The sequence below is a fragment of the Eumetopias jubatus genome, unplaced genomic scaffold, assembly GCF_037043125.1.
Source record: "Eumetopias jubatus isolate StellerSeaLion01/CBP00866 unplaced genomic scaffold, mEumJub1_p1.0 scaffold_5, whole genome shotgun sequence".
In the NCBI taxonomy this organism is placed as follows: Eukaryota; Metazoa; Chordata; class Mammalia; order Carnivora; family Otariidae; genus Eumetopias; species Eumetopias jubatus.
Window position 1 is genome coordinate 143,173,311 of NW_028274811.1, and position 20,852 is coordinate 143,194,162.

At 40.7% G+C, this 20,852-nt stretch overlaps 1 protein-coding gene across 2 annotated transcripts in view; it reads left to right on the plus strand.

Annotated features, from left to right (window-relative positions):
- The window catches only part of DNAH5 (dynein axonemal heavy chain 5), a 214,577-nt gene extending 195,021 nt beyond the window's left edge, over positions 1–19,556 (plus strand). For both annotated transcript variants that reach the window (XM_088023719.1, XM_088023720.1), the window contains exons 72-79: positions 2,304–2,523; positions 3,699–3,904; positions 4,533–4,736; positions 6,818–7,033; positions 8,617–8,829; positions 11,134–11,286; positions 11,708–11,939; positions 19,405–19,556. In XM_088023719.1, coding sequence (XP_087879845.1) covers positions 2,304–2,523; positions 3,699–3,904; positions 4,533–4,736; positions 6,818–7,033; positions 8,617–8,829; positions 11,134–11,286; positions 11,708–11,939; positions 19,405–19,556 — 1,596 coding nt within the window. The remainder of the gene's footprint in view (positions 1–2,303; positions 2,524–3,698; positions 3,905–4,532; positions 4,737–6,817; positions 7,034–8,616; positions 8,830–11,133; positions 11,287–11,707; positions 11,940–19,404) is intronic.
- Positions 19,557–20,852: the final 1,296 nt, after the last annotated feature.

A 20,852-nucleotide genomic window follows, 5' to 3' on the forward strand; every position in this document is an offset into this window, starting at 1 on the left:
AGTTTTTTAAAAGTTTTGTAGGAAAGATTGGAGGTAGGGCACCTGGCTGGCTCAGTCAGTGGAGCCCGCACTTCTTGATCTTGGGGTTATAGGTTCGGAGCCCCACGTTGGATGGAGATAGTACTTAAAAAATAAAATCTTTTTATTTATTTTTTTATTATGTTATGTTAATCACCGTACATTATGTCGTTAGTTTTTGATGTAGTGTTCCATGATTCATTGTTTGTATACAAAATAAAATCTTAATAAAAGAAAAAAAGGAAGGTTTGAGGCAATATGACAGAATGAACCAGGTACCCAAGGAGAGCAATGTGGATGATCTACTCAGTAAGAAGAAGACAAAACATTTAATACAGAATGGGGTCATCCCACAGAAGCAGCCTTGGCTGACAGATTCCAGGGAGAGTGTTGACACAGCAAACTTCTCACCTCAGATTCCCCAGCATGCTGGGTGACAGAGGGTGGCTCAATCCTTTTTGTGGTTGTTATGTTTTGTATTTAATTTTTTTTTGAATTGTGAACAGTGCCAATTGAATTTTGCAAGGGACAAAAATAGTTTACTTATTCAGCAGTTCTATATACTCCTCAAGAAAATAGAAGGGATATATGAAATTTCACAGTGATCCATTTTATGCCAAGATTTTAAATTTGCTGCACTAGTCAAATCTAAATGATCCAAAATTACAGAGTCATGTTATACTGAGTGAAATAAGTCAATCAGAGAAAGACATGTATCATGTGACCTCACTGATATGAGGAATTCCTAATCTCAGGAGACAAACTGAGGGTTGCTGGAGTGGTGGGGGGTGGGAGGGACGGGGTGGCCGGGTGATAGACATTGGGGAGGGTATGTGCTACGGTGAGCGCTGTGAATTGTGCAAGACTGTTGAATCACAGATCTGTACCTCTGAAACAAATAATGCAACATGTGTTAAGAAAAAAAAAAGAAGATAGCAGGAGGGGAAGAATGAAGGGGGGGAATCGGAGGGGGAGACGAACCATGAGAGCCGATGGACTCTGAGAAACCAACGGAGGGTTCTAGAGGGGAGGGGGGTGGGGGGATGGGTTAGCCTGGTGACGGGTATGAAAGAGGGCACGTTCTGCGTGGAGCACTGGGTGTTATGCACAAACGATGAATCATGGAACACTACATCACAAACTAATGATGTAATGTATGGTGATTAACATAACAATAAAAAATTTTAAGAAAATAAATAAATAATGCATTACCAGGGGGGGAAAAAAGAAAACAACTCGAGATGATGATCTGGATATTCTAGATCATTTTAGCAAAAATATTCTATAGATTCGATATTGAGTAAATTATTACAAAATGATCTAAAATATTGCCTCTGTTGCTTTATACAAGGACCATTCTTATGCTCATGAAATGTGTTATACAAAAGATGGGGCTTATTATCTTCTAAGAGTCTTCTTCTTAGAGTGGGCAGATTCCCCACAGAAGGCTCTCCCCCTTTCTAGAGGGTATACAGCCTGCTGCCAGGGTTTTGGGAACCCCAAGAGAGAAGGGAGGGAGTAGGTCTCAAAATTGAGTAAGTAGCCTTTCTTTCATCTGTCTTCAGTGAGGTTCCTAGACCCTTAATGTGCTGATGTCCTTCAGTCCAGACCCTGTCTGTTGTACCTTCTAAAGAAAATCAGCTTTCCCCTCTTTCTTTAGGTGAGGCAGGAACATGTTGGGGGGCTGGGCTTTCGGTCTCTTGTGTGAGCCCATCTTCTCTTCCACTTCCACAGGAATGTCTCACCACCTGCTCTTGGGTGTTTGGCGTTATGTGGCATAAATCAGGTTACTTCTCAGATTTCCTTGAATGCCAGTTGAGGAGTTAGCTTTCTTGAGTCTCTTTTAAATGTTGCTGATATTGTCTTCGCCCTTACTGTCCTTGTCCTTAAGAGTTCATGCCTTTAAAAATGTCCCTTCTTTGTACTTCTCGTGGAACGTGGGAGGAAGCTGAGGTAAATGGACGTTTTCACTCAACCATCGGCACATGACGGTGATGTTATCTCTTCAGAGTTGAGGCCACCTCTGGTTATTTTCATGACTCCTACCGAATCTTATCAGTTGGCATGCTGGTATGCTGTGGGACACATGCATGGAACAAGAAAAATAAATATACTTATCTCAAATAAACCTTATTGTATCCATAGATTTGACCTGGATTGATTTAGTGGTTAGTGTGTTTCTCTTTTAAGATTTTAATTACCTACTTTCTAAAGAATATATTAATTTACATCTCTGGGTGAAACAGGAAATAGCGTCTCATTTCCGTTTACTGTTGTTGACTTAGGGAGGATGGGCACTTCTGCAGAACTGCCATCTGGGGCTCGATTTCATGGATGAGCTGATGGACCTAATTATAGAAACCGAGATTGTGCATGATGCTTTCCGCCTATGGATGACCACCGAAGTTCATAAGCACTTTCCCATTACGCTCCTTCAGATGGCCATTAAATTTGCCAATGAGCCTCCACGGGGCCTCCGGGCAGGATTGAAGAGAACATATGGCGGTGAGTCGAGGAATACTTCCAAGTCTATGGGACTTTTTATACTTAAATTTGTTGTCTTTTAAAGAAATCATAAAAACAATGAGCTAGGATAGAGCGATAGCAAATTGTCCTGTTATTTAACGTGATGGGGAGAGGGTGGTACCTTGTCGTGCTCCATGTGGAATATGCTCTGGTGGCCTCAGGGCATCAGAAGTCACCATTATCCACCTTGAATTTTTCCCTTTTTCCTATATCGCTCTGCTTTGGCCTGTGCTCTTCTCCAGCTAGACACCTGCCTTTTTATGTTAACATAATTTTGTCATTCATGGTCTTCGTGCTCCCTACCTGAAGTTGGCCAGTAGCCTCTTCCGAGAGGAGAGGCTGAATTCAAGTTATGACCTGCCTTCATTTCATGAAGCCATCTGGACCATCTACGGTTTTGGTCGAGTTGGAAACAGGGCTCAAATTCTTGTCAGGCTGCGAGGTAATGTGGGGGAAAAAAATGGATGTGGAAGGATGAGGGCAGTAAAAACATTCTAAATAAAAAGTATACAGTTATATATAATATGAACACATATAATAATGATAATTATTATTTGGGGAGTGGACTCAGCTTTGGTAGGCTTCTATACACACTGTCTTAATTAATATTAAATTGGTAGTAGTGGGTACAGAAGCCTGTTGCAACCTGAGTACAGGTTCCAGATGATAGTGGTAATAATAACAATAATAAATAATTATTAGCAGTAGTAGCTTTACTAGTAGTGTTTATAATACTAGTAATAGTATTATATTAAATAATATATTGCTAAATTATCAGTAATAATAAATAATATTAACATTAGTAATAGAGTCTAAAGTACTAGTATTTTAGTACTGGTACTCATCTTACGGCCATCCTTCTTCCCCCTCTAGTTTATCTCCACCATATCTTGTCAGGCTGGCAGGAACTTGACCCCCATGTTAGCCAGCTCCCAACCCCCTCCCCCAACCTCTTTATAGATTTTTCAGAGAGAAACACCCTCTGGACACCCAAAAATTAAATTATAATTGTCCTATGAATGTGATAAAAACAGTTCGAGATAAGTGAATTTTACTCTCAGAAACTTATAAAAATACTTCATAACCTACAAATGTAATAAAAAATAAAGGTGCGTGAGTGACGACAAAGGTCTTTACCCCACCAACCATGACAGGTGTGAGCCAGGACCTGCTGGATGCGAACACTGCAGCCCAGTGGAAACCCATGCTCTATGCTGTGGCTTTCCTGCACTCCACAGTCCAGGAGAGGAGGAAGTTCGGTCCTCTGGGGTGGAACATCCCCTATGAATTTAATCAGGCCGACTTTAATGCCACTGTGCAGTTCATCCAAAACCACTTAGATGACATGGATGTCAAAAAGGTACTGTGTGTGCGCGCCGCCCCGCGCTGCCGGTGGCTGTGGGCGTGGGTCCTCAAGCTCATGCTCCTGCCCAGCTGGGGGATTGATCCTGCGACAGTGATGATCTTCTGTGCTTGCAAAGTCTTACCTTTATGTCACGCCAACTAGGTCACACTTGCCTCTGGATTTCAGATGAAAAAATGAACCAATTTTGATTATCTTTGTATTTCTCAAAATTCTCGAGTTGAAATTACTTTCAAGGCAAAAGGGTCGAATGGGAGGGCGGAAGGGTGAGAAAACTTGTTTTTTAGAATCTCAAAAAGTGAAAATGAAAGTCTAAATCGCCCTTGAAGCACGTGCTTTTTACAGAGCTGCGGCAGTATTCTGCAAACTGTCTTTTTTTGTTGTTGTTGAAATTAAAGTATGAAAGCCTATGAATGCACCAAAGGGGCCTATTTCAAATCATGAGCAGGAGCTTTGTGTAATCCTCAAGATTTGGCTATGTCGTTTTCTTCCTGCACTTTTAACGTTACCGATGAAGAATGAATGAATGACATTCGTGAGCACAAATATACAGATGTTGCTTGGTGGGGGAAATCAGGATGAGCCAGTAGCCGGTTCTACACAACTGTCCTGTTGCTGTCCACAGGGCGTCTCCTGGACCACCATCCGCTACATGATAGGAGAAATTCAGTATGGGGGCAGAGTCACTGATGACTATGATAAGAGGTTGCTGAACACAGTTGCTCAGGTCTGGTTCAGTGAAAATATGTTTGGATCAGATTTCAGCTTTTACCAAGGATATAATATTCCGAAATGCAACACAGTGGATAACTATCTTCAATATATCCAGGTTTGTCCACTTCCGAATTGTATGCAGAGAGCAAATATATGCAGCCTATTGACCGCTTTGATATTTATTTATGCTGCAAACACTGCTTTTAAAATACATTTTAATGGTGACACGTACTCTCACTACAAGTGCTTTCTTCATATGTTTATAGTCACCTAATGATTAAAATGTTTGTATTTGTTCTGAGTGTGGCTTTTGTATGAGTTCCCTCCCTCCCTTCCTTTTTATACCTCAGTGAGGAATATTCGTTGGGGATATGACAGACTGGGCAGATTTTGAACTAGGGAAACTATGTAAATCCCTGGGAACTCTCGAGACTTCAGCTACTTGTGATAATAGGGCAAAGGCCCCCTCTGGACTCATCCTGAGACACCTGGTTCGCAATCCTGGCTGAATGGATAGAGTCTGAGTATGTTCAGGAACCCGCTTTGCATAGGAGCTTCCTTCCTCAACCTGGGCACCAGTGACATTCAGGGCGGGATTCTTCTCAGTGGTGGGGGGCTGTCTTGTATACATTGGTTAGCAGGATACCTAGCCTCTCCCCACTAGATGTCAGCAGCATCCCCCATCCCCATCTAGTTGTGACAACCAAAAAAACGTCCTCAGACCTGCCAGATGTCCCCTGGGGGCAAAATTGCCCCAGTTCAGAATTGCTGCTCTAAGAAGAAAGAAGAGTTTGACAGGAAGTTTGGGGGAAAAGATCTGATTTGTGTTTCAAGGTACCTACATTTTTTCCGTCTCTGTACCTTGAACCCATTAGATCATTATTTGGAAATGTCTTTTGGAGGCCTGTGTGGCTCAGTCAGTTAAGTATCTGCCTTCGGGTCAGGTCGTGATCTCCGGGTCCTGGGATCCAACCCCGCATCAGGCTCCCGGCTCAATGTAGAGCCTGCTTTTCCCTCTCCCTCTGCCGCTCCCCCTGCTTGTGCGCTCTCGCTCTCTTGCTCTATCTCTCAAATAAATAAATTTAAAAAAAAAAAATCTTTTTTTTTTTTTTTAAGAAATCCCTTTTGCCTCTCTCTGAGATTTATCTCAGAGTGAACAAACTAGAGCCCAATGGCCCCAAAGGGCTAAATTTATCAGTACATTTAGAGGTTCTGTGATATATGAATGTAACGAGTTTATCATATCTTACCACCTCTACACTTTTATTAATTCAAATCAACAAATGTATTTGTCTTAACTGTAGTATATATGTCTTTAAATCATTAGCACTGAATACAAAAGTGCCTATGAAGATATAAATTTAGACATGCCAGTACATGCATTTATTTACATATACCTCATTTCACAATGAACTTGAGGTTGTTTATAAGAAGACATCATATAAAGCGGAATAAAATAAGAGAGGAGATTGCAGGAAAAATATGAGACAATAATAGAGTTTAGGATACAATTCACACATTGAAACCAATGTCAAATTTAGGGTATATCTTTTTTCTTTCAAATAGCTGTGTTCTTCACCTGCTTGTGCTGCTTCTGATCATCTCTTGCTGTCTGCTCTTCTCTTGGACTTGGTCACTCTTGATATTCCTCTTTTCCTGGTCGCCATCTTTCTCCCTGGGAGAGTACAGTTCCCACCTGCCGCCTTCTTTGGGCCATAATTGCTAAAAACTGTCATTTTCTGGTACCTTAAAAACATAGAAACCATTAGTTATGCCACATTTGTTTAAATGATTGGTTCGATGAAATACTAACCCATAGCTCCCTTTCTGTTTCATATTTTCTAAAACAAGACAGTATCTCTGTGACTGAATTTGCTTGAGGTGCAGAGATGTTAAGGAACCATGACCTTGCTATGTTTCTCAGCGTTCATCCTATTTCAAGCCAACTTTTGATTCTTTTCTGGAGAAATTATTGAGATTGCAGCCTGACACAAATAAGATATATCATGTAAATACTTACCTTTTTTGGTGGGGGGGGGTTATTTGATGTTATTTATTTATTTTAAAATTTGAGTATAGTTGACACACATGTTAACATGACTTATCTTAATAAAAATATTCGTTTCCTAAGACAGTATAATTTAACTGGTGCTTACGTCAGCAATCTGGGATAATCTGGGGGTGCTTCTTGTTCAGAGCTTGCCTACCTACGACAGCCCCGAGGTGTTCGGGCTGCATCCCAATGCCGACATTACCTACCAGAGCAAGCTGGCCAAGGACGTGCTGGACACCATCCTCAGCATCCAACCCAAGGACAGCTCTGGTGGAGGGGATGAGACCCGGGAGGCTGTGGTGGCCCGGCTGGCTGATGATATGCTGGAAAAGCTGCCTCCGGACTATGGCCCATTTGAAGTGAGTTGATGACATTCTGACAGGATGTCAGCTGTGGATGTGTCTGTTCGGTTGGAGGGAGCGAGGAGTAAGGACAGAGGGCAAAAAATGATTTTTCTGAAGTTAAAAAACATATTAAAAAACTCACTTCCTGAAGAACCAGAAAAAAAGAAGTTTTTAAATCTGTAAGTGTGATCATTTTGAAATATAAACAGTAAAGAACCCTGACAAGAATGTTCATGTTCGTAACTACGTTCTAAGTGTGTACCGATGGGTTAGGATTGCTTTTCCAGAACTTTCCTGGAGGTACGTCACATTGCCATTTGTTCAAAGGAAAGTAGTGTATTTTTAGAGCAAAACACCTGATCATCTAAAAAATATTGTGTAACTTGATGCACATCTTAAAATTCAGCTCTTCCTAATTTTGGGGAGTTTGTATTTACATCATTAACTCTGCAGCTTCACGGGTTTTGAAAATTGATTTGTCTTTTTAATATGTAAGTAACTTTTAAGCCAAATTTATGATTAGGAAAGTTCACTTTTTTTAGACAGTTTAGCAAATGTTAGTGAAAAGATTTACCCTGAAAACATTTTAAAATCTGGGATAAAAGCACCAGTGACTGACTGACTTTCCATGTAGTCTTAGCAGATGCCCCAGGCTGTCTAACACTTTTTTTTACCTGGTTTTCAAAAAAGAAACCTGCAGCATTTTGTTGCTTTAGCATCTTATTATTTGCCACAAAGCAGACCATTTTCGTTGCTGGTGCTGTAGACTGAACTCAAGGACCTATTACGAAGGGAAAAATTTTCCCTTGAGAAAACTGATCACTTGCTTGGAGAAAATCGATAACCACTATCAGCTTTAATAAGTACCTCTCCTTATAGTATCAGGAAAGAGGTCATTCATACCTAACAGTGGTTGAAATATTTATGAAGCAATAAAAAGTTTTAAAAGTAGAATAGCGGTTACATAAATAAACGTGGTAAGTAATGAAGTTTAGGAGAGTCCCCTTCCTTTGGCTGAAATTGTCAGTGCTACCTTAGGATAAAGCAACTCAGCCCAGCAGGATAGCTGATCCAGAGAAGATGCTCAATAAATACTTACAGGATGGAAATGGATGGATGGGTGGGTGGGTTGGTCGGTGGATGACTATGGAAGGACGCTTTGATGGAAAAAAACAGGAAGTTTTAAAGCAGGAGTCTAGTCTTTTGATGTAGCCGGCAGAATGGTTGTGTGTGTGTGTACATGTCTGTGTGTATCTGTGTGTGTGTTTGCCAGCCTTAGGCCGCCAGGTACGTGAACATTTCCTGATAGGCGCAGTTGCCATTTGGAAGGCTGGGTGATTATGGTCATGCGTTCATATTCTTCTGTGAATGAATGGCTGCCTATTCTCTCCCACCTGGGATGCAAAATCAGCTGGTCCACTAACAGATGTGTCCTTTTATATTTCTTCTTTGTTTTCTGGCAGTGAAAAAAAAAAATTCAAAGGTTACCATTAATGGAATTGTACAGTCAGGGGCCTTCTCAGCCGCCCCAGGGAACCGGTTACATAAATGTTAGTAGCTGTCACATTTTTAACACGTGCTGAATGTCTCCATGGCAGGTGAAAGAGAGGCTCCAGGAGATGGGGCTGTTCCAGCCGATGAACATTTTCCTCAGGCAGGAGATAGACCGAATGCAGAGGCTGCTCACTCTGGTCCGCAGCACCCTGACTGAGCTAAAACTTGCTATTGACGGCACTATCATCATGAGTGAAGACCTAGGAGATGCACTGGACTGCATGTTTGATGCCAGAATTCCTGCTCGGTGGAAGAAAGTATGTTCAAGTCCACTCCTACTCTACCTCATCACTTTAGTGTTGTGAGTAGTTGGGATTGGCAAGTGGAAAGCAGGACAGCATAGTTTTACTTAAAAGGGTTCTTTTGTTTAGGGACCGATCCCCTGGTAGGCCTGTAGTTTTAGCTTTTAGGGAGGGAAGGACACTATTTAGCATCTCCCACGGATCAGGCACTCTCCTGGGCCGTTCACATGCATTATTGCATTTAAATTTTTGCATCTTGTGGCCCTCATTTTGCAGGGGAGGAACTTGAGATTGGGAGACACCAAATCTTTTCCCAGATCACATACCTACCTAAGAAGTCCAAGGATCAGAATTTAAACCCAAGCTCTTGAACTTCAGAGCCTGGGATGTTAGTTTTATAGAAGGAGGTGTTCCTGTGCACGCGCCTGCACACACACGTGTACCCACACACTGCAGAAGTCACACCAAAGAGAAACACTTTTCATTGCTTTGTCTGTAGTTATGTGACTGTGTATAGATATACATACTCCAGGTCACAAGATAATGATTTAACGGTATGCTTACTGATCATGTGCTGGTCCTTGTGCTAAATGACAGATATGCTTTTGACAAATACTTGTCTACTTGGAGAAGTAAAAGGAGTACCAGAGTGTCTTTGTCCAGCAGTTCACGCGTTGTCGGGGGTGGTGAAGATCTGGGGGTGTGGCGGGGAGCACTGTGGAGGGCGGAGGGCTGGGGCTGGGCCAGGCGAGGGAACGTGCAGGGAGGGCAGCATTGGGAGATGGGATAGCGTCATGCAGTGACTAGAGTCTTGGCCTTTTGGAGGCTACTCAGGTAAACGGGAAGGCGAGACCTAGTAGGGTTAGAACTGACAGCCTCTTGGAAGAGACTCATTTAGCACTGAGACTCTGATATCTCACCCGGGGCTTTAGAGACCGGGATCAGCTTTGACCAGACTCCATCCTCTCCTCACCTTCAGTGAATTCATTCCCAAGGCCAGAGTTTTCTATGGACTCACTTTCTTTGTTGCCAGTGACAGAGGGAGAACCTACCTGGTCACTAGCCATTGCAGGTTCGTTCCCCACCAGACCAGCTCACTCAGCTTGGTCAGCACCGCGAAGGCTCTGAACAAGGATCCTTGCCAGGAGGGTCCCTCGCATTAATGATTCCCTGTGCCCTCAGATCAAATGCAGTATAAACACATCACTTTCAGGTGACACGTCTATAAGGGTAGGATAGAATGAGTTACCTAATTTTAAAATTATGATCCTTTTTTTTTTACAGGTTTTTAGTCTACTCAACTTATTGTCAGTCTTTGGAATCTCATTGTTTACAGGCAAATTAATTCTTAAGAATTTGAAATTCAAGCAGTATATATCTACACAGGTTGATCACTACATTTGTTCATGCATAAAGTATTCCAATTACAGTAAAGTGATCTAAAATATGATCTGGAGATACCTACCTATAGAGTTGCTGCTAACACTTTAAAACAGGAGTCTAGTCTTTTGATGTAGCCGGCAGAATGGTTGTGTGTGTGTGTGTACGTGTCTGTGTGTATCTATGTGTGTGTTTGCCAGCCTTATTGTAATAATACCCATGCCAATTGTAATAATAGAAGTTCCACGTGTGAATTCAGGGAGAATATTACAGGCAATGAATGCAATTAATTTGTTGGTAGTAAGGGACCTGTGTTTCCATTTCTTCTCCTTCATCAGAGGAAATAAAAGTTCATTCTCGGGGACAAGAACTTCAGAAAATAACTGTTGTTTGCCTCATTAAAAATGAGAAGTGGAGGAAGGCTTCTACGATTTATCATCCACAGAATATATTTTTAAGAGACCATGAACACATTTATGTAAATACCATTCCAATTTTAGTATATGTGCTGCGGAAGCGAGCACATTTATGTGAATAGAAACCCTGTTTTATGGTGTGTAGCGGTTAAAAATGTAACCTAAGGAGAGAAAAATGTAACCTAAGGAAAAATAGTTGAGGCCTATTAAATTTAATTCAAGTAACTGTTTTAATTGCTGTATAGCAGAATTAGTAGTGAATATATTTGTACTTGAACAGCATCCTGAGTGCTAGATTGATCTGGAGTTCATGTGACGATGAACTGATTCTATAGTATCTTAGTATCAGGGGGAAGAATAATTTGAAAACTTAAATGGCAGAACCCAAGGGAAATTCATGTTTTAGGGACTTTTAAATTCTAAAAGTGAATTTGGTATTTCATAATTTTTTTCTGTGCACATAGCCAGTTACACAGCAGAATTAAGCCTGTATTAATTAATTATTTCAATGTATGCATTTCAGGCATCATGGGTTTCAAGTACGTTGGGTTTCTGGTTTACTGAACTTCTAGAAAGAAACTGCCAGTTTACCTCTTGGGTTTTCAATGGTCGACCCCACTGCTTCTGGATGACAGGTTTTTTTAACCCCCAAGGATTTTTAACTGCAATGCGCCAGGTAATAGTTCTGATTACACCTGTTGTGTTATTATGATTTTCTTCTACAAGGTTTTCTTCTGTCAGTATAGTTTTAAGACTATAACGAGACAGAGAAAGCCTGTCCCTTTTTGGCACCAGAAATTACACTGTCCTGAAGGTAAATCCAGCAATTTGTTCTCAGGCTGCTAGCTTGAATTCCAAAGCATTTATTTGTTATCTTTATATTTGATATAATTTGATATTTCTTTGTAAAATACAGTGGTTAAACTAGGACGTGGGTATTGTTTATGAGAGAATCTTTTTAACTCTTAAAGTACAATTCTGCTTCCTCTGAATTAAGGTAATTTGGGGTTACACTTTCATCACTGTTACGCTTTTTATGTTGAGATAAACCACTAATCACTCCCTTCGTCGTTTGCTCTTGTTCTTGTCCCGAGCAGGAAATAACTCGGGCCAACAAAGGCTGGGCCTTGGACAATATGGTGATTTGCAGTGAAGTCACCAAGTGGATGAAGGATGACATTTCTGCCCCTCCCACCGAGGGTGTCTATGTGCATGGCTTGTATCTTGAAGGTGCTGGTTGGGACAAGAGGAACATGAAACTCACCGAATCCAAACCAAAAGTGCTCTTTGAGTTGATGCCTGTCATAAGGATTTATGCAGAAAACAACAGTAAGTTGTCTTACGCATTCAGGGGCGGTTGGCATTATCAGATTGGATAATGTTATAAACACAAGATCTCATATTTTTGTTATCATGTCCTGAGGATTTTACTATTTTATCAGCATTCGCACTCACGCCCATGTTTAACGAGTGCTTATTGACTGCTAGGCACTTTTTTGAGTGTTACAGGGGAGGCCACGGTTCTAGATCATTCTTGCCTATCTACTAAAGCAGGTAAAATATATATGGATACTCATGAAATGTTAGCTGTTGAGATAAGAAGCAAGTGTTTGGAATAGTTAATAGAGGGTGGGAAAGAAGGGGAGGTGAAAATGGGAAGGAGTGGCCAGGGGCTGTGTCTCAGGAGCAGAGCTGGACAGGGCCTAGAAGGTTGGATAAGATGAGATGGGACAAGGAGTGGAAGGGAGGCCTTCGAGGCAGGACTGCACAGGGCCCACTGGAGGTGCCGACTCTACCAGCTTGGAAGTTTAAGCCACGTTGTGAAAGCCAGATTGAATTCAGGGCCATTTGGCTTAATCCAGTAGCTAATAGTAAAAAGCTGGATTCATATTTCAGCCTATGAACATAATAGCACGTCTGTGAAGCACACATGTTATTCCACTTTGACAAAGTTCTGTGTGACAAGTCTAAAAATACCTAAACTGCTTTCCACCATTGGCCTGATGTGCTCTGGAGGCTTTTGTTATTACATTTCACTCAGCTATAACTACCTTTCAGCGCACGTGGGACTTCTCTGTTCATCCCATTTATTAAAAAAAATTTATTTTATCTTTTTAATAAAAATCGCATATACTTAAGGTGTACAACATGATGATGTACACGTACATATATGCGGTGAAGTGGTTGTTGTAAGCCATGCACTCTGGAGGTGGCTGTGATAAGGGATCCCAAGGAAATACTGATTTTGTGACAGAAACACAATAGATTTTTCTTTAAACGAGTAAGGAATAGACCATTTCTCTTTGAAAGACAGCTTCTAGGATCCCCGTCCCTTAGATAAATATCACATTTGGGAACACGGGTCAAGGGAGGAGAGTTTATAAACTATGAATATTTATTTTTTAAGCAAATATTTGCTGGACGCCTGATATATGTCAGCCACTATCTTGGTGCAAAGGACCCAATGATGAAACAGATCAAGCCCATAAGGGATTCCCTCTAGTTAGGGAGACTGACAAGGAAGTCAACAATTAAAATGGAATTTGATACATGTTAGGATAGAGACACACTCAGGAGTTCATAACAATGCCTGCGAGGTTAGTGGAGATTGCTTTGGAGATGTGCTTGGATGCTAAGAATGAGTGTGAGAGGAGTTGAGATAGACTTTTCTTGGCAGAGGGAAATAGCATTCGCTCACTCGGTCATTCAGTGAGTATCTGGTACTGACCATCTGCCATGCTCTACTCTGGTGCTGGGGCTGCAACGGTATCCCCATTCTTAAGGAACCCAGTGTCAAGGAGGGACGGGCAGCAAAAAGGAAGCAAATACAGCTGACCCTTGTTACTCATGGATTCTGCACTTAGGAATTCACCTGTACTTTAAATTTGTAACCCCCGAATCCATGCATGTGGCAGGTCATTTGCAGGCAGAAGAAGGCTGTGACGTGCCTTATGGACAAAATACGTGTCTAACACAAGCTTCACTGAGGCATGAGTTAAAGTGGCATGAGTCCAAGGTTCATGAATCAACAATATATATTAAAAAGGTGTCCTTAAACAAAAACACACCTACAGTAAGGTTATGTACTGAGGGGTTGAAAATTTTGGGACCTGTATTTCAGAACCCTTGGAACAGTGGTTCAGTAGTTGCTAATTTAGTGTTCCTGGAGATTTTATGTACATAAGTCCCATGATAATGAGAATCGACTCTAAATCCACATACTGGTTTCAGATAGTTCTTTTCTATGAAGGAAACACACACGTACTATGCCAGCGAGTGGATAGTTCAGGGGCTCGGGGAGAGGCTCACTGAGGAGAGAACATTGAGCTGAGATCCTGGCGATGGAAGGCAGCTCTGCTAATACCCAGGAACAAAGGTGAAGGTGCAAAGGCGTGAGGTAGCAGTGGATATGCTGTGCGTGAGGAACAGAAAGTAGGTGCATGAAGGGAGAGGAGCCTGTGAAGAGAGGTGGGTGTCAGAAAAGAAACAGGCAGGTGCTCCACATACCCCAACTGAATCTGACAGGATAAATGTGTCTGGCTGAGCTTAGGCAAGCAAGCTGCCTGTGACTTCGGATTTGTTGGTTCTTAGGGTGGTGTGAAGACCTGGAGCAGTGGTTATTTTATAGAAAAAATCATTAAGTGTTCTTTTTAATCAAAATAATATTTTAGAAATTTTGCTTTATTATATCATTCGGTCCAGTCGAGACATTGCAAAAACGTTTCCCTTATAAAGTAAAAGAAAAATCTTCCTCACATTCAGTTAGGTGTTACTTTTATGTATCTTGGGACTAAACTGTAAAAATCCATTGCAACATGATTTTGAACACCTCAGCATGGTATTAATAAAATAATAATTTTATAATACAGGCCGTTCTTTACTATTTAAGAACACATTTTAATAGAACAACTGTACTCACCCTGCTGGGAATTAGTCAGCAGCAGTGATGCTCATTAGCAGCAAGTTAAGGGAGAAAATAAAATAAGCAAAGGAAAAAGTGACTAATTTCAAAGCACTGAAAAAAAAAACTTTCCTTCTTTTTTCTCTTTCTTTCTTTCTTTTTTTTTTTTTTTGTTTCAATAGCAGTTGGTGGAAACTTGTTTTGCCAAATAGCTTTGTTGTTGGAGAAGTGTTTTTCAGTGATTGAAAAGCTAAAATTCCATTGCTCTTTTCATACTCTAAATCTCATTTTCGTTTAATTTTGATAACTGAATAGGGCTCTAATTGAGCTAAAGGGGTGTAGCATCACTAATGACCAAAGGACACTCCTCAAAGTACAGTGTTTTAAAGTTAAAATTCTTCTAGTAAATTGTTTTTATGTTGACATGAAGGGTAACTTTTAGTTTAAATAATTCATCATTGAACTTTCCATATAGGACTGGTTTGTTTTCAAAAAGAAGTCTAGATATTTATTTTGACTTTAAAAATTGCATAATATGTACCCAAATGCTTAGGACATCATAAGAAAGTCACCCAGATAATATGACATTCACCGAAAGGGCAAAGCCTGCCACATCAACTCTAGGTCCTCTGCTCTCAAAGGAAGTTGCAAAGAAGCAGACATAGGAAAGATACATCTCCCTATAGATCACTATATAGACAGACTGATGCTTCTTCATGAACTTCAGGGTGTTAGCCAATGTGATGGGAAAATGGTGATTGGAAACTTTGGGGAACAAAGCAAGACCTCTGTGTACCTTTGGGCACTCGGTAGGGTGAGAAGGATCTCAGGGTCTCTGCAGCTAAGGAGGAAAAAAGTGTTTCTAAGATCACCCTATGACCCTCCCTGATCCAACGCTGTGCAGATGTGGGGCTGGGCATGGGATAGCCCCATGCCGTGACCAGGAGGTGGAGGCCTCCTGACTGTTGAGCCCCATGGAATTTCAGGCACCTTCAGTTTGTGTATCTGGGCACGTGTATGTGTGTGTGTGGAAAGGGGAAATCTAACACACCTTGGACGTCTACTGCATTTTAAGCATTATGCTATGCTAGTCATTCACATATATTGATTTATTTAATCTTTACAACAACTCTGTAAGATATATCATCCCTATTTTGCAGATGGGGAACTTAAGGTGTAGAGATGTATGAAATTGGCCTATGATTTCCAGCTACCAAAGCTGGTATCAGAATGTGGGATGAATGCAAACCTCTGGGAATTCCTGTGGTTAGTGTTCTACTTAAGACTATGCATTTAGGGAGTCTCTGTGGTGTCTGGGTTGAAGCTTCAAAATAAAGCCTAAATTAAAAATGAGGATAGCTTCTTTGCATTTTGAAGTCGTGAGTTTATTTTTTTCGGGCACCTGGTGAAGTAGACACAGACTCTGCCCTGTTTGGAGGAGAGCTTTCACTCCCTATGGCCTCCTTCTCTGCATGCTGCAGGCGAAAGGTGGTCACGTCCCCTGCCACATGGCAGGGGGTGGGGGGCACATGGTCTCAGGTAAAAGACAGTGAGCCAGCAGCCTGGATATTTAACTTGCACTTCTGGTTTTATCACTAGAGTAATTAGTCATGTGGCTTTGGAGGAGTCTCAAATATGCTGTAAGTTGAAGTCAGACATCTAATAGTTATCTCCAGTTCATTTTCACATCCTCCTGCAAAGACCTCGGAGGCACACACGCATATTACATTCTGACTATTGCTGAGATTAAGAGCATAGGCTCTTGGCCCATTCTGGCCAGGTTTGATTCTTATCTTATTACCTACAGCTTTGTAACCTTGGACGAATAGCTCACCTTGTTATGTTTTAGTTCTCTCATCTGCAAAATGAATTTCATAATGGTACCTGTCCCATGGGGTTGTTAAGAGCATTGAACCCAAAGTGTCTATCTAGCACATAGTTAGCATACAATAAACCATTTTGTTATTATTGCTATTATTAATATGTTAACTCACATGTTTGTTGAAGGATTAAAAGGGAAATACATAAGAATTCGCTATTTAATCACTTAAATGTTATTCTCAAAGAGGAGTTAAATAAAGGAATGATTTAAAGGTTCTATACGGAATCTCTGTGTAACTTGGTTGTTTTGGATGTTGGAAGGAACATATGACACAATGATATACTAGCACTTAGATGAAAAATGTAGGCTAGCGAGGGAAGTGACATAGTTAGAAAATGAAACTCCCTCAAGGTGTTTTATTAAAACCTTTCAGGCCCTAAACCATGGCCTCTCACCTTTTAGGCACAGCCTCTTGTCTCTGCTCCTCCTTCTGGGACCCTAAGGCTTTAAAGATTTTATGTATTTATTTGAGAGAGAGAGAGAGAGAGAGCACAAGAGGCGGGAGGGTCAGAGGGAGAAGCAGACTCCCCGCTGAGCAGGGAGCCCGATGCGGGACTCGATCCCGGGACTCCAGGATCATGACCTGAGCCGAAGGCAGTCGCTTAACCAACTGAGCCACCCAGGCGCCCTGGGACCCTAAGGCTTTAAACATGTTTAGCTGATTTGCTTTACCTAGCTAGCATGTTTATTTTTGTCTTCAAAGTTATTTGTCTAACTAGGGCTAATGGTTCTGAATCATCTGTTGATGTGGTTGTTTAGCGTCTGTCAACACTTTGACTATGAAATGATATTTTCAGTGGCTTCTAATCCTGCTGCGGAAGTTGGCTGCATGCTGTGATTTGGCATGGGCACCTTCAGTTCTGCAGCAATTACAAATAAATAAAATTGGATAAATATGTCAGAGAATTGTTTTTTACCTGCTTATTGAAAAGAATGCTACTTCCCCTCCCAATTTGTCTTTTCTTTTGGGATTAAAATCCAAGTAGTCATATACTTCCCAAGGTGTAATTATTACAATTACATATATTTATTATTACATGTATATTATAATTACATTTGCACCAAATGTGAGACTACAGTGGGTTCCTTCAAGATTTAAAGTGTTAGTCAAATTTGCATCAAGAAGAACGATAATTAACACTTATTATATATTTACAGATGCCAGGATTAAGGGATTTAATTTTATCAATCAGTACTGTTAGTATTAACTACACTCCATGAATTCAGTGCCATTCACTTATTTAATCAGAATTTTTGATATATTTGCCTAATAATTATTACTAATGATATTCTCGTGGTAATTTAAAAAAATAACACCTAGACTTAAAAATTGGGTATTAAATTAATTTAGATTCGTTCTAATGATTAATTTCATGGGATTAAGCAAACATATAGGTTTAAAGTACTGTAAAGTATCTATGAGTTTGTTTTAGAACAGGGTTCCCTGACCTTGATATTATTGATATTTTGGTCCAGATACCCTTTGTTGGGGGTGGGGGAAATGTCCTGTGCATTATAGTATGTTGGCAGGATCTCTGGCCTCTATCCACCAGATGCCAGTAGCAGTCTCACAGCTGGGGTAACCAAAAATATCTCCAGATATTCACAAATGTCCCCCAAGAGTAAAATCATCGTTGGTTAAAAATCACTGCTTTAGAATACTTACTTTATATTGAAACTTAATGTATAATATCATCATGTTCAAGTGCTTAACTTCTTCCAATAAAATTAATCACAGTGGAGGTCTAAAAACACATGGCAAAGCAGGTAGAAGGTTTTATTGGGTCGAAAAAATGAGATCTTAACTTCTGAGAGTAGCTTGCTTTTAGAATTTGTTAGAAAAATAAATTATTGCACAAGTTAGTTTTGGGAACTAAATTCCACAATATGTCAACACTGCATGTGGAGAGTTCAGAGGTACTGTGTCCAAGTTTCAGTGTGTCACACGAATTCACCAAAGCAACGTTCTCCTCCTTGTTAAACCTGTTTTTGTCTGAATGTTTATGTGAGGGTCATGTATAATGTTGGCCTTCTGGAGGAACATATGGATGGGTGCAGACACCACGTTTGTACTGAAACAATTTAGGAAGAGAAGAGGAAATAGTGTATTGCTTCCTGAGCCGGATGCTAGGAGATGTGCAGATAAATTACGTGGGCAGTGTAGACTGAACGAGAAGCTAAGGAAGCTAAAGTTCCAAGCTGCTCAATGCAGAGGCTTCTTCCAAAGCCTAATTTATTTGTATTTGTAAATTTTTACTTTTTTTCTTAAAGCCCTGTGCCAACCCCTCCTCCCGCCCCCCCCCCCATTGTATAAATATAAGGACCCACATACACATAACCACATAGTTTTGGAAACTGTATGTTTTCGTCTACTTGAAAAAGGTAGATTGCATCTCAGGGAGTTGAACTGTGCCGTGGCTGTGTGCTTCCAGCCACTTCCCTTCCTCTGCACACATGGATAACTCACAACCCCTGTGATTTCGAATGTAGTTTAGGCTATGGCACAGAGGGTCAAAGGCAGGATTTTGAAATCATGATCTTAATAAAGTGAAATACTAGTGAGCCTTGGTGCTGGACATCTAATTAACAGTGACAGGTGCCTTGTGCCAAAGGAAAGCCGTGAGAGAAAAATGGAGAGGGTGTCTATGCACAAGATTTGGTGGGGAAGTAGAGGAGAAAGCGTGGAAGGGGCATGCTGAATTGATGGGTAGAAAGGAAGCAGTGGAAGGTTCATGGTCATTTCATGTGGGCAGGGGTTATTGTCAAGGACATGGGACAAGGGGCAGCGGGATAGCCCTGAAGATGTCTGGGTGTTTTGTCACACTCCCTGGAAACCTGCAGTTGCATCTGCTTCACATCTAGGGACTGTCTGACCTCAGGAAGAATCTCATTCTACCAAAACCTTGGAATGATCTTTAGAATGCACAAATTTGACTCTGCACGCTGTTTGGGCTGCTTAATTTTTGAAATTCACCAAGTTTTTTTTTTTTTTTTTATGGATTTTTTTGTAGCTTTAAGAGATCCTCGGTTTTATTCCTGCCCCATTTACAAGAAGCCAGTCCGAACGGACTTGAACTACATCGCCGCTGTGGACCTCAGGACAGCACAGGTCCCTGAACACTGGGTGCTCCGTGGGGTTGCCCTTCTCTGTGATGTCAAGTAACATGGGATGTGTCCCCACCCAAAACTTCAGAAAATCCAAATTATCCTAACCTTTATTTGTCTGTGAGTGCTGAACATTGTATAAATCAGGTTGATCATGCAGTTAATGAGCTGTGTAGGTTTTCCTACTCCTTAGTTGGACACTTAATTACTTTTAACCTGCTTCATCCTTAATGACCAATCCCTATGTTTGTTGAAAAGTTATTTGGTGATTTAAAAGCAAAACTTACAACTTCCTAATGAAGTGTGGCCTGCAAATCCACAGTAATGCCTTCAGGTCTAAGGACTGGGTAGGTCAAGCACACATTTCCTTGAAGGGATTATTCTTCTGCTAATGTGGTTCTAGTAACAGCCCTGTTCTCTAAGGTAACATGGCAGGTTTGTGCTGATTTTGCTTCTGTGGCCTTTTGCACTTAGATCAGGTTAAGAGATTTGTTTTCACAGCTCAAGCAGCCATTTGGGAAGACCTTTTAGAAAATGGGAGGAAATAGAATGGGTTAAGAATGTGAATAGATGAATAGCCAATCACGTAATCCTAGAGAATAAACATAGAGAATGATGTTCATCCCCACTGATAATAATGAGATACTGATATTTGTTATAATAAAAAAAAATTAAAGCTGAAAGTGAATTGTGGTGAAGTCTTTGTAAAAGTGGCATGCTTAGAGATTCCTAGAGCGATGGCAATCAACCCATCTTTTTTGTAAAATAATTAAATATCCAAGCACAGAAAGCCATAAAAATATTCATATGCTTTGAGCCTTATCTTCTCTCCTGGAAATCTATGCCAAGAAAATAATTGAAAAGGCTGAAGTAATTTAATATATCAAAATGTATTTAATAACAGAAAACAGTGTGAGTGCCCTACTGTGTTCAATACTGAGTCTATACTTAAGGAAGTTGGGGGATATGAGGCATCCATGATAAACAGGATCAAAGCTTTCTTAGCCTGGAAATGGTAAACACGTACTATCAAGGGAAAGGCATACCTCAGAAAATAACGGGTTGACTTGAAAGGGTGTAATGATTGGAAGACGAGGCAAAGAATAGAAGTCTGTTGGTGTGGGGGGATGCCACGTGGGCTTTTATTAATAAAGAAAATACTGTCTGTGGAACTTTTCACATTTTTACTTTAAATCCTGGTTATAAATTATAAACTGCTTTGTCTGTAACTTACTGACTAGAAAACTTGGTCAAAATTAAATTAGAGCTGTTGGTCTACAAATGATTGCTTAACTTCGCGTCTGCCTAACTTCATGTTTCTGGTGATGAACTGTTTTATAGGGAGGAAGGTCTG